The sequence below is a fragment of the Natator depressus genome, chromosome 23, assembly GCF_965152275.1.
Source record: "Natator depressus isolate rNatDep1 chromosome 23, rNatDep2.hap1, whole genome shotgun sequence".
NCBI lineage: Eukaryota > Metazoa > Chordata > Testudines > Cheloniidae > Natator > Natator depressus.
Window position 1 is genome coordinate 20,454,587 of NC_134256.1, and position 13,538 is coordinate 20,468,124.

The 13,538-nt window shown below is 65.0% G+C and overlaps 1 protein-coding gene across 1 annotated transcript; it reads right to left on the reverse strand.

Annotated features, from left to right (window-relative positions):
- Positions 1 to 2,880: 2,880 nt before the first annotated feature.
- Positions 2,881 to 4,782, reverse strand: FGF21 (fibroblast growth factor 21). The gene is made up of 3 exons (XM_074937830.1): positions 4,345 to 4,782; positions 3,916 to 4,019; positions 2,881 to 3,451 (listed from the first exon to the last, which is right to left on the reverse strand). Exons 1-3 carry the CDS (start codon positions 4,583 to 4,585, stop codon positions 3,149 to 3,151), a joined length of 648 nt encoding a protein of 215 aa, XP_074793931.1. The 5' UTR covers positions 4,586 to 4,782; the 3' UTR covers positions 2,881 to 3,148.
- Between the last annotated feature and the right edge of the window lie 8,756 nt (positions 4,783 to 13,538).

Genomic DNA, 13,538 nt, shown 5'->3' on the forward strand with positions numbered 1-13,538 from the left:
GGAAGTCTCCTCTCTGGGAGCAGACTGTCTGCAGGACACACAGCTCACCCGGCTCCACCTTCCTGGGTCTGACCTCAGAGCATTCAGCATCCTCTGCCCCTCCGTGCGCTTCCCACAGCGAGTCCGCTCAGGCGGGGTTCCTGGGGGGGCCAGGGGGTCCTGCCCCCCAACTTCGCAGTCAGACATGACTCTCAGCCAGCCAGTAACACAGAGGTTTATTAGACGACAGGAACATGGTCTAACACAGAGCTTGTAGGTGCAGAGAATGGGACCCCTCAGCTGGGTCCATTCTGGGGGGCAGTGAGCCAGACAACCCCGTCTGCCCTTCACTCCATGTCCCAGCCAGCCCCAAACTGAAACTCCCTCCAGCCCCCCAACCCCCTCCTCTGGGCTTTGTCCCTTTCCCGGGCCAGGAGGTCGCCTGATTCCTTTGTTCTCCAACCCTTTAGCTCTCACCTTGCAGGGGGGAAGGGCCCAGGCCATCAGTTGCCAGGAAACAGGGTGTCGGCCCTTCTCTGTGTCCAGACCCCTGCACACACCTGCCCTCTAGGGCTCTGCAAGGATCATACACCCTTACCCCACCCCCTAGAGACTTAAGAACTGCCTAGGGGAAACTGAGGCACCCCCCACACTATTCAAAGGAAACATTAAGAACAGTCCCACTTCGTCACAAGAAGCCAATGACCTACAAGTGGTCTTCTCATAGGAACTTCCCAAGTGATGGGACCGTCCCCTTCCCCAGTGTTACATGGTTAGAGCGGGAGGAGGGGGAGCCAGGACTCCTGGGTTCTATCCCTGGCTCGGGGATCTAGTGTGTTAGAGTTGAGAATTGGGCGGGCTTGAATAGGTGCAGCCAGAAAGGAAAAGGCCCCATGTCCCCCACCCTGCTTGCCTGCCCCCTAGTCTGGCTCCACTCTCCCCACTCTGGCATCTGGTTATGGGCCCCAGACGCCCAGCGCTGTATTATCAGGGGGAGGGGTGACACTGGGACTGTCTGCGGGCTGGGGGATCTCCATGAGAGATGGACAGAGACATGCCCAGACCCAGAGCAGCGCTAGGGGGTGCTGGGCTGCAGGAGGGGGTGGGCGGCTGACAGGGGGCACTTCCCTATGGCCGGCAGGGCTGGCCCCGATGCTGGTGAGGAATTGCGAAGGAGGAGCTTTGAACAAGCAAACTCCACCCCCATCCTAGCACTGATGCCTCTCCCCCTCCCACCCCCCCAGCCCTACAGGTGCCCCTCACTCCTGACCCGCAGCCCCCTGCTAACCCAGCCCTGGCCCCATTTTCCACCCAGGATGGGGGTGACTCCATGGGAGCTGAGTTCAAGACCAGCTGGTAACCTCGCTGTGGGGAGCCCGGCACAAAGGGCGGGGGGGGGGGGGGGATCGAGGTCTTGCCTAGCAGCTGCTTCTCAGCCCCCTACACAGCCACCCCCTTGGCTCAGAACCCAGATGGGCCCCGGGCAGCCGGGCTGGGGGTGCCATGCAGTGGGGGACACTGACCCCTAGTGGCCAAAGTGACCAAGCTCTACCCAGCTATCCCCTGCAGTCATCTGTCATCTAGCTACCCCCATAGCCACCCCAAATGCCCCCTAGCCCCCAGTTAGCTACCCCCATAGCCCCATCTATCCCCATAGCCCCCCAGCTATCCCCATAGCCCCTCTCTATCCCTGTAACCTCTAATTATCCCCATAGCCCCCTCTAGCTCGCCCCATAGCCCCCTCTAGCTAGCCCCATAGCTCCCATCTAGCCCCATAGCCCCCTCTAACTATCCCCATAGCCCCCATCTAACCCCATAGCCCCCACTAGCTACCCCATAGCCCCCCAGATAGCCCCATACCCCCCTCTAGCTAGCCCCTTAGCCCCCCTCTATCCCCATAGCCCCCTCTAGCTAGCCCCATAGCTCTCATCTACCCCCCTAGCCCCCTCTAACTATCCCCATAGCCCCCCATCTAACCCTATAACCCCCTCTAACTATCTCCATAGCCCCCCATCTATCCCCATAGCCCCCTCTAGCTAGCCCCATAGCTCCCATCTACCCCCATAGCCCCCTCTATCCCCATAGTCCCCCATCTATCCCCATAGCCCCCTCTAGCTAGCCCCATAGCTCCCATCTAGCCCCATAGCCCCCTCTAACAATCCCCATAGCCCCCCATCTAACCCCATAGCCCCCACTAGCTAGCCCCATAGCCCCCACCTCTCGCTCCCCAGGCTCTCGCTGTTACGAAGCAGGGAATCTGCTCACAGGCGGCTCTCAGCTCTCTGGGCCCTCCTGGGCCGTCGGCCTGTCGCTTCCCCCCCCCCCCCCCCGCACCCCACGCGGCCGAGTGGGGCAGCTGGGGCAATACGGAGGCGGCAGCATGTGTGGAAGTGTCCCGCGCTCTCCCAGCTGGCCGCTGGGTGTAGGGAGAAGACAGGATCAGCAGGAGGCGCTCTCCCCTCGTGGTCAGGGCTGGCCGCAATGCCCCAAGGCGGCGCTGGGCTGCAGGGAGCAGGGCGGGGGGGCTCAGCAGGGGCCGCTGGGCGGCACTAGGGGGCGCTGTGCCACACTGCACCAGTTGGGTCCCCGGACTCGCTTTCGGTCATGCCCCCGGCCTCATTTCCACCGGTTCGTCCTGCCCCAAACTCCCTTTTCCAAGCCCGGACTTTGCGTCAACCCAGAAATCGTACCCCTCCCCCCACAGAGACCAGGACACCCAGGGCGGGTTTGGCTCACACCAGTTCTTTATTCTCAAGCCATTGGCCACGAAGCCACCACGGACCCCGCAATAAATAGCCAGTCCTGGAACGATGCCCCAATAAATAGCAGGAATCCCCTCGCCTGCCCACCCCAGCCAGCCACGGATTCCACGAACCCGCTCAATAAATAAACCCATCTGGCTAATAAATAAGTTATTAAATATGTAAAAAAATTGGAACCAAATACAGCTGGTGGGAATCGGCCCGTAGGACCGATGGCGCTGCGTCTCACGGACCACTGTCTGCATCAGTCTACTCAGTGCTGGCGTCCATAGGTCCCAGTCCAGGGGAAATCAGTCCCGGAGCCAGGGAGAGAACCCAGGAGTCCTGCCTCCAAGCGCCCCCCTGCTCTAACCACTAGACCCCGCTCCCCTCCCTGAGCCTGGCAGGGGACCCAGGAGTCCCGGCTCTCAGAAGATGTAGCTGGGGCTCAGGACCCGGGAGAGGCGGCCCATCATGCTGAGGGGGTCGGAGGACTCCACATCCAGCGGCGGGTCGCCGTAGAAGTCGTATTCCAGCAGGACGGGCTCCACCGGCACCCGGCTGACCATGGGCAGGAAGTGGAAGAGACGGGGGGCCGGGTGCCCCCGGCCCCCAGGGGGCCCCTCCGCAGGCCTCAGGCTGACAGGGATGTTGCGGGTCTCAGAGAAGTAGAGGTTGTACCCATCGCGCTGAACCTTCTCCCGGAAATTACAGGCCTCCGAGTATGAGCTCTGCGGGGGAGGGAGATTATAGGGGTGCAGGTGAGCAGCTGTGTCTGAGGCCCCTCCCTGCTCTAAGCATTAGACCTCACTCCCCTCCCAGAGCTCACAAGAGAACCCAGAAGTCCTGGCTCCCCCCACTCTAACCACTAGACCCGACTCCCCTCCCAGAGCCGGGGAGAGAACCCAGGAGTCCTGACTCCCAGCCTGTGCCGTGACACAGTGCCCCCCCCCCGATCTAACCACTAGACCCCACTCCCCTCCAAGAGCCGGGGAGAGAACCCAGGAGTCCTGACTCCCAGCCCCCCTTGCTCTAACCACTAGACCCCCTTCCTCCCCTCGCAGAGGCAGGATGGCAGAGAGGGGGAGAGATGCAGGGCTGGAGGGGCCCTTTGGTTGGCTGTGTGTCCCCCTCTCCCATCTAGCTAACCCCCCCAGACCCTATCCCTGCCCCCTGCTGCCGGGGTTCCACTCACCGCCCCATGCAGATGCCCGCTGGGATCCATGCACAGAAACAGGAGCGTTTTCATCCCTTGCATCCGGATCACACCAGGCTTCACCGCCTTAATCTCCATCAGACCTGCAGCACCCGAGGCAGAGCAAAGTCAGCAAGGGAACCCAGGCGTCCGGGCTCCTAGCCCTGCTCCTCTGCTCTAACCAGCTAGACCCCACTCCCCTCCCAGAGCCAGGCAGAGAACCCAGGAGTCTTGGCTCCCAGCCCCGGCCACGCTCTAACCACTCGACCCCACTCCCCTCCCAGAGCCTGTGACAGAACCCAGGAGTCCTGGCTCCCAGCCCTCCCCTGTTCTAACCACTAGACCCTCCCAGAGCCAGGGAGAGAACCCAGGAGTCCTGGTTCTCAACTGCCCTCCCCCCGCCCATCGCCATCACCCACCGGTACTCACTGTAGGGGGTCTGGTCGGGGGCCCCGCGCACCTCGCCCTGCGGGGTGATCTCCAGGTACAGCTGCGTGTGGGTGTTAGCTGTGTACAGGTGTCGGAGCCGAACCTGCCCGTCGAACTGGTACAGGGGGCTGGAGTTCTGCAGCGGGGCGGCCTGGGAGGGAGCGGGGGGCCGGGTCCCCCACATCAGGGCAGCCAGCAGCAGCCAGGACTCCGCTGGGACGGGGGTCGAGCTACCCCACATGCCGAGGGCTGACAGGCAGTGCCGGATCCGAGCCCAAACCAGGGAGAGAACCCAGGCGTCCTGGCGCCCCCCCCCCGGCTCTAACCACTAGACCTCACTCCTCTCCGAGAGCCGGCGAGAGAACCCAGGCGTCCGACAGTAGCTATGCTCCAAGCTGCAGCAGGCAGCCCAGTGGGGGTGAGTTGTGTTTCCTTGGCAGGTCAGTGCGGGAGACGTGCGAGGGGGTCCCGGCCCGTCTCTGGCTGCTCCTGTTTTTCTGAGCCCGGCGGGTCCCCTGGGCACCTATTTATCCCCCCGGGCAGGGTCCCCCCCCCCGCGGGCCTGAGTCATGGGACCGCTCTGGTCACTGACTCGCGGAGCGTCCGGCCAGCCGCGGCCACATAAAAGGAACCTGATGCAACTCGGGGAAAGGAAGGGGGGGAGGAGCGGCCGGGGTCCCCCATCCCCCATCCCCCTGGGTTCCCCAGGCCCCCATCCTCCTATCCGGGGTCCCCATCCCCCAGGGAGCCCAGCGCCCCCGGGTCCCCCGGCACCCTCACGCCCAACTACCATCCCTCCAGGGTCCCCAGGCCCCCCGCCCCCACCAGGATCCCTCAACATCCCCCTCCAGGATCCCCAGCCCCTCTGTCCTTCCTGCCCCCCCGGGGTCCCCATGCCCCCAGCTCTCCCTTCAGGGTCTCCAGTTCCCATCCCTCTGGGCTCCCCAGCCCCCCACCCCCGCAATCCTTCAGGGTCCCCTGCACTCCCGTTCTGCCTTCCCTCCAGGTCCCTAGCCCCCTGGGGAACCCCCAATACCCCCCCCTCCAGGGTCCCCAGCCATTCCGTCCTTCCCTCCCCCAGACGTCCCCATGCCTCCATCCCTCCGGGGTCCCCAGCCCTCCCTTCAGGGTCTCCAGCCCCCCACCCTCCCATCCCCAACATCCCTCCAGGATCCCCCCAATCCCCCCTTCAGGGTCCCCTGCACTCCTGTTCTGCCCTCCCCCCAGGGTCACCAGCCTCCCCATCCCTCTGGGATCCCCCCCCCCAAGGGTTCCCATCTCCCCATCTCTCCAGGGTCTGCATACCCCCTTCCCTCCCTTCCTCCAGGGTCCCCCAACACCCTAACCCCCCAATCCCTCCTGGGCCCCCCAACACCCAGATACCATCTACCACCATCCCTCCCCTATCTCCAGACACCCCTGCTGCCAGCTATCCTTCCACACTGCCCGCCCCCCACTGTTTTTCGGGGTTCACACCACCACCCATCCCTGTGGGACCAGAGCTCTTTGGGGGAAGGGGAAGATGGCGGTCCAGTGGTCAGAGAATGGGAGCGTGTGTCGGGGAGCCAGGACACCTGGGTTCTTTCCCTGGCTTGGGAAGGGGGTGGGGAATCGAGTGGTTAGAGTGGGGGGGAGGGGAGAGGCAGGATTCCTGGGTTTGCTCACCACCATCCCCTTTGCCCCAGTCGCTCATTCAGGCCTGTGGCCATGCCCACCACCAGGGCACGTAGGCACAATGATTTCATCCCCGGGGACTTGGGACTTTGGGCCCGAAAGTGCTCACGCAGAACAGGCCGGGCTAGAGCAGCCTGTGTGTGTCCCTGGCACCCCCTGCAGGAGGGGTGGGGCCCAGCGGGGTGTGTGTGTCCCTGGCACCCCCTGTTGGAGGGGCGGGGCCCTGCGGGGTGTGTGTGTCCCTGGCGCCCCCTGTTGGAGGGGCCAGGCCCTGCGCTGTGTGTGTGTCCCTGGCGCCCCCTGCTGGAGGGGCGGGGCCCTGCGCTGTGTGCGCGTCCCTGGCGCCCCCTGCTGGAGGGGCGGAGTCCTGCGCTGTGTGTGTGTCCCTGGTGCCCCCTGCCGGAGGGGCCGGGCCCTGCGCTGTGTGTGCGTCCCTGGCGCCCCCTGCTGGAGGGGCGGGGTCCTGCGCTCTGTGTGTGTCCCTGGAGCCCCCTGCTGGAGGGGCCGGGCCCTGCGCTGTGTGTGCGTCCCTGGCACCCCCTGCTGGAGGGGCGGGGTCCTGCGCTGTGTGTGTGTCCCTGGAGCCCCCTGCTGGAGGGGCGGGGCCCTGTGCGGTGTGTGTGTCCCTGGCGCCCCCTGCTGGAGGGGCGGGGCCCTGCGCTGTGTGCGCGTCCCTGGCACCCCCTGCTGGAGGGGCGGGGTCCTGCGCTGTGTGTGTGTCCCTGGAGCCCCCTGCTGGAGGGGCCAGGCCCTGCGCTGTGTGGGTCCCTGGCGCCCCCTGCTGGAGTGGCGGAGTCCTGCGCTGTGTGCGCGTCCCTGGCGCCCCCTGCTGGAGGGGCTGGGTCCTGCGCTGTGTGTGTCCCTGGTGCCCCCTGCTGGAGGGGCGGGGCCCTGCGCTGTGTGGGTGCCTGGCGCCCCCTGCTGGAGTGGCGGAGTCCTGCGCTGTGTGCGCGTCCCTGGCGCCCCCTGCTGGAGGGGCGGGGTCCTGCGCTGTGTGTGTCCCTGGCGCCCCCTGCCGGAGGGGCCGGGCTCTGCGCTGTGTGTGTCCCTGGAGCCCCCTGCTGGAGGGGCCGGGCCCTGCGCTGTGTGGGTCCCTGGCGCTCCCTGTTGGAGGGGCGGGGTCCTGCGCTGTGTGTGTGTCCCTGGAGCCCCCTGCTGGAGGGGCGGGGCCCTGCGGGGTGTGTGTGTCCCTGGCGCCCCCTGCTGGAGTGGCGGAGTCCTGCGCTGTGTGTGTGTCCCTGGAGCCCCCTGCTGGAGGAGCCGGGGCCTACTCTGTGTGTGTGTCCCTGGCACCCCCTGCAGGAGGGGCGGGGCCCTGCGCTGTGTGTGTGTCCCTGGCGCCCCCTGCTGGAGGGGCGGGGCCCTGCGCTGTGTGTGTCCCTGGAGCCCCCTGCTGGAGGAGCCGGGGCCTACGCTGTGTGTGTGTCCCTGGTGCCCCCTGCTGGAGGAGCCGGGGCCTACGCTGTGTGTGTGTCCCTGGTGCCCCCTGCTGGAGGAGCCAGGGCCTGCACTGTGGGTGTGTGGGTGTTAAAGCAGCTACTCAGAACATCTGCAAAACCTCACAACATCCGGTTGCGTGTGTACAGCTAACAGGATTAGTTTATTGTGGAACGTGGTGTCTGGTGGTTGCGGGGGCGTAGGGGGGCTGGGAGCCAGGACTCCTGGGTCCTTATCCCTGGCTCTGGGAGGGGAGTGGGTTCTAGTGGGTTAGAGCTGGGGGGGCTGGGAGCCAGGACTCCTGGGTTCTCTCAAGGTTCATCTCCTGGCTCTCAAACAGTAAACAGAGCCGATGAAAATATAAATATTTGGCTTTGCCTCATGGCCAGGCAGGGGGGCGCCCAGTAGGCCAAAGGCTGGGCTGCAGGGATGCGCCCGATTGTGCCCAGTTCCCAGGTCTGGCATGGGCAGCTCCCATCCCTTCCTGGTGCAAGTCGTGCAGCTGGCCCGGCCTCCATGGACCCACACCACCTTCCCCTTTGGGCACTGTGCCAAGGGCCCACCCCTGGCACTAAGGGCCCCACACCGGGTCCCGATGCCCCAGCCCTGCCATGCCCATCCCTGGCACTGTGGGCCTTACGCTGGGTCCCGGTGCCCCAGCCATGCCATGCCCACGTTCAGCACTACGGGCCCCACAGCGGGTCCCAATGCCCCAGCCCTGCTATGCCCACCCCTGGCATAACAAGCCCCACACTGGGTCCCAATGCCCCAGCCCTGCCACGCCCACCCCTGGCATAACAAGCCGCACACCGGGTCCCAATGCCCCAGCCCTGCCGTGCCCACCCCTGGCATTACGGGCCCCACACTGGGTCCCAACGCCCCAGCCCTGCCATGCCCACCCCTGGCATTACGGGCCCCACACTGGGTCCCAATGCCCCAGCCCTGCCGTGCCCACCCCTGGCATTACAGGCCCCACAACGGGTCCCGACGCCCCAGCCCTGCCATGCCCACCCCTCGCATTATGGGCCCCACACCGGGTCCCGACGCCCCAGCTCTACCATGCCCACTCCTGGCATTACAGGCCCCACACCGGGTCCCGACACCCCAGCCCTGCCATGCCCACCCCTGGCATTATGGGCCTCACACCGGGTCCCGACGCCCCAGCCCTGCCATGCCCACCCCTGGCATAACAAGCCCCACACCGGGTCCCAATGCCCCAGCCCTGCCATGCCCACCCCTGGCATAACAAGCCCCACACCGGGTCCCGACTCCCCAGCCCTGCCATGCCCACCCCTGGCATTACGGGCCCCACACCGGGTCCCGATGCCCCAGCCCTGCCATGCCCACCCCTGGCATTACGGGCCTCACACCGGGTCCCGACGCCCCAGCCCTGCCATGCCCACCCCTGGCATAACAAGCCCCACACTGGGTCCCGACGCCCCAGCCCTGCCATGCCCACCCCTGGCATTATGGGCCCCACACCGGGTCCCGACGCCCCAGCCGTGCCTACCCCTGGCACTACGGGCCCAGGCTGGGGCCTGAAGACAGGCGGTGCCCGCACCGGTTTCTGCAGACTCATCTGTACCCACGGGCTCAGCGCTCAGGCCGGGCCGTGGCTCACCCAGACCAGGCTGGCGTTTGTGTGTCATCGGGGGGACTGGGGTTCAGCTTCGCTGGGACTTTGCCTGACACGCACGGGCGCGGTGCCAGGGAAAACATGACCCCAGCTGCCCCCCGCTGCCCGAGCCAAGCTGGCCCCTGATGCAACTTCGCACTTGCCTGCAGCTGAGCATCCAGCCCCTCCCCCCAGCTTGTCCCAAGAGACCCCCCCCCGCCAGTATCCCCAGGGCCCCCCAAGCCAGGGCCCCCCCAACCCACATCCCCAGGGGACCCCCAAGCCAGGCCCGCCCCAACCCGCATCCCCAGGGCCCCCCGGGCTCCCCAGCCTCCCTCCCCCCAGCTTTGATGACTTGCAATTTCGATCTCATCCGAAAGGAATGTGCTGTCATGTGCCCTGCAGCTGCGGGCAGGGGCTCTTTATGGGGGACCCCTTCACCCGGCCCGAGAAACAAGGGCCAGGAGCAAGGGCACCTGGGTTCTCTCCTGGCTTGGGGAGGGGAAGGGAGTGGGGTCTAGTGGGTAGAGCAGGGGGCTGGGAGCCAGGACTCCTGCGTTCTCTGCCGGCTGCCGCCGGGCCCAGCTCATGAGGAAGCCGGTCACCCCCCATGACGACACCCTCCATCCATCCCAAATATCCACCCCCCCCACCCCATACAAAGCACGTTCCAGGATGCACTTCCGATCCCCCGCATCCGAGCCTGCGTCAGGCCAGGGCTGGGCACAGCTGTCGGGGGCGAGGGGGTGACGGATGGCTCAGCCCGGCCTCCAGGTGGCTCCAATCTAAATATTTACACCCTTCCTGCCCCCGACGGGGCTGATGCGGGGGGGGGGGGAGGGTGGAGGGGCAGGCAGCTGACCCTGGCCACAGACCAGCAGGGCAGAGGGGGTGATGTAAAAGGGGCTAGGGGCGCAGAGGGAGCAAAGGAAGAAATGGAAAGTACCCATCAGTAAAAAGGGAGAAGGGAAAAGTGAAAAACTCAAAAGAACGAAAGAACAAATGAAAAGGGGGGAAGAATGAATGAAAAACTGGAAAGAACAAATGAAAAGCTAAGAAGAATTTGTGAAACACTAGAAAGAACCAGAGACCGAATAAAAAATGAGGAAAAACGAATGAAAAGCCAGGAAGAATAAATGAAAAACTGGATGGAACAAATGAAAAGCTAGAAAGAATTTGTGAAACACTAGAAAGCACCGGAGAATGAATAAAAAACAAGGAAAAATGAATGAACACTGGGAAGAATGAATGAAAAAACTGGAACGAACGAATGAAAAGATAGAAAGAACCAGAGAACGAATAGAAAATGAGGAAAAACAAATGAAAAACCAGGAAAAAATGAATGAAAAACTGGAACGAATGAATGAAAAGCTAAGAAGAATTTGTGGAACACGAGAAAGAACCAGAGACGGAATGAAAACCTAGAACAAACCCGAGAACAAACCAAAAACTTGGAAAAATGAAAACTAGGAAGAATGAATGGAGACTGTGATGAAGCGGGACTGTTCTTAATGTTTCCTCTGAATAGTGTGGGGGTGCCTCAGTTTCCCCTAGGCAGTTCTTAAGTATCTAGGTGGTGGGATAAGGATGTATGATCCTTGCAGAGCCCTAGAGGGCAGGTGTGTGCAGGGGTCTGGACACAGAGAATGGCCGACACCCTGTTTCCTGGCCACTGACGGCCTGGGCCCTTCCCCCCTGCAAGGTGAGAGCTAAAGGGCTGGAGAACAAAGGGATCAGGTGCCTTCCTGGCCCGGGAAAGGGACAAAGCCCAGAGGAGGAAGGGCTGGAGGAAGTTTCAGTTTGGGGCTGGCTGGAGACATGGAGGGAAGGGCAGACGTGGTTGTCTGGCTCCCTGGCCCCCAAAATGGACCCGGCTGAGGGGTCCTGGTCTCTGCACCTACAAGCTCTGTTTTAGACCATGTTCCTGTCGTCTAATAAACCTTCTGTGTTACTGGCTGGCTGAGTCACGTCTGACTGCGGAGTTGGGGGGCAGGACCCTCTGGCCCCCCCAGGACCCCGCCTGAGTGGACTCGCTGGGGGAAGCGCCCGGAGGGACAGGGGAGGCTGGAGGCTCCGGGGTCAGACCCAGGAAGGTGGAGCCGGGGGAGCTGTGTGTCCTGCAGACAGGCTGCTCCCGGAGAGGAGATTCCCCCAGAGTCCTGCCTGGCTGCGTGGGGAGCAGATCCAGAGCAGCATCCGGGGACCCCGTGAGAGAGACACAGAAAGACAGAAAGAAAAAACCACGAAAGAAAGAGGCGCTTGAAAGCTGAATGAGCAAAAGCGAGGGGCAGGGGAGGATCCCAGCCCCAAGAAACAAAAGAAAAGGACAAGACAAAAGAAAAGCTGGAGGAGGGAGGCCAGGAGCAGTGAAGGGAAGGTGGCCCCAGTGAGGGGGGCGGTGGCAGATCGGGAAGTAGGGGGCTCCATCAGAAGAGAGGACCCCACCAGCTCAGCCACCGTGGGGAGAGAGGAAAGGCCCCATTCCCCACCCCCCTGAGCCAGCCAGTCCCTGCCCTGGGGCCGGATGGGACCCCCCCTAGAGGGGAAAGGCCCCGGGCCCCATTCCCAGCCCCCCTGAGCCAGCCAGTCCCTGCCCTGGGGCCAGATGGGACCCCCCCAGAGGGGAAAGGCTCTGTGTCCATCCCTCCCCCCGCCCCACCGGGGGCTGTTTGGGGTCCTGGGGCTCTGGCTGGGCCAGTCCCTTTGCTTCTGGCTCGCTGTTTACACGGCTCCCCCTAGCCCTGGCTATAAGACCTCCCAGCTCGGCTCGGCCCAGCCCGGCCCTGACGTAGCCCGGATGTCGCAGGGGTGAGATCCGCTGGGCCAGCATCGCTCAGCTCATGGGGCATCAGCCAGACCCCCGGGCCGGGTCAGGGACCGGCAGCCGGGCCCCACAGGAGAGCTGGGCCCTGGGCCACGGGCCACAGGGGCTGAGCAATGCCGGGGGAGGAGGGGAATGGGGCAATGCCCCGCCCCCCCACTGAGCTATAGGCCAGCTCCTCTCCCCCTCCATCCCCCAACTCCCCCCTCAATCCCTTCCTTCAGCCCAGTTCCTCTCTAACCCCTCCTGCCCTATGATCACGGTTCCCATGCAGCGCCCGGCACCACGGGGTCCTGATCTCGGTGGGGGGGGTGGGGATCGGTGCAGCGCCCGGCATCACGAGGCCCTGATCTCAGTCGGGGGGGTGGGGATCGGTGCAGCACTCGGCACCACGGGGCCCTGATCTCGGTCGGGGGGGGTGGGGATCGGTGCAGCGCCCGGCATCACGAGGCCCTGATCTCAGTCGGGGGGGTGGGGATCGGTGCAGCGCCCGGCACCATGAGGCCCTGATCTCGGTGGGGGGTGGGGATCGGTGCAGCGCCCGGCACCACGAGGCCCTGATCTCGGTGGGGGGTGGGGATCGGTGCAGCGCCCGGCACCACGAGGCCCTGATCTCGGTGGGGGGTGGGGGTGGGGATCGGTGCAGCGCCCGGCACCACGAGGCCCTGATCTCGGTGGGGGGGGGGGAAAATCGGTGCAGCGCCTGGCACCACGAGGCCCTGATCTCGGTGGGGGGGGGGGAAAATCGGTGCAGCGCCCGGCACCACGAGGTCCTGATCTCGGTGGGGGGGGGGGAAATCGGTGCAGCGCCCGGCACCACGGGGCCCTGATCTCGGTGGGGGGGGTGGGGATCGGTGCAGCGCCCGGCCCCACGAGGCCCTGATCTCGGTGGGGGGGGTGGGGATCGGTGCAGCGCCTGGCACCACGGGGCCCTGATCTCAGTTGGGGGGGTGGGGATCGGTGCAGCGCCCGGCACCACGAGGCCCTGATCTCGGTGGGGGGGCGGGGGGGGATCGGTGCAGTGCCCGGCACCACGGGGCCCTGATCTTGGGGGGGGGGTGGGGATCGGTGCAGCGCCCGGCCCCACGAGGCCCTGATCTCAGTCAGGGGGTGGGGATCGGTGCAGCGCCCGGCCCCACGGCACCCTGATCTCGGTGGGGGCGGGGGGGATCCTGTAGCACCCGCTGTCCCCCATCCCCTGACGCAGACTCTGGACCCAGTGGGTTGGTTTAATTTAGTTTAATAGAAAAGCTTTTTGGGTCAGCGCCGGGCATTTCGGCCCCCTGCGGGCAGCAAGGGGGGGGCCCGTAGGCCCGGCCCCGGGGACACAGACCGGCCTGAGAGCCTGGGGGAGCCCAGAACAGGCCCAGCGGAGGCGGGCTACCTCGGGCGGTCTCAGTGCACCCTCCAGCTGTTGGCCGGTGGGGGGGGGGGGGGTTGAAATTGCAGGACGGGATAGTTTACCCAGAAGGCATTTCAACTGGCCGATCCGGTCTCCCACAATGCACTGCTCCCGGGATTACCCAGCAGGCCTTGCACTGGCCCAGCTATGCTGGTGCGGGGTGGGGGGGGGGTGTTGGCCCAGTCCCGATCTGACCAGCCCCAGGGGCGGAGGGGACAGGGGCACCAGGCAGGGGGGGATCCTGG

Coding starts and splice junctions, on each gene's coding strand:
- FGF21 (XM_074937830.1), bottom strand. CDS start 4,585: ATGTGGGGTAGCTCGACCCCCGTCCCAGCGGAGTCCTGGCTGCTGCTG. Junction 4,020..4,344: donor CCCCGACCAGACCCCCTACA/GTGAGTACCGGT, acceptor CGGGTGCTGCAG/GTCTGATGGAGATTAAGGCG. Junction 3,452..3,915: donor GCGGGCATCTGCATGGGGCG/GTGAGTGGAACC, acceptor CCTCCCCCGCAG/AGCTCATACTCGGAGGCCTG.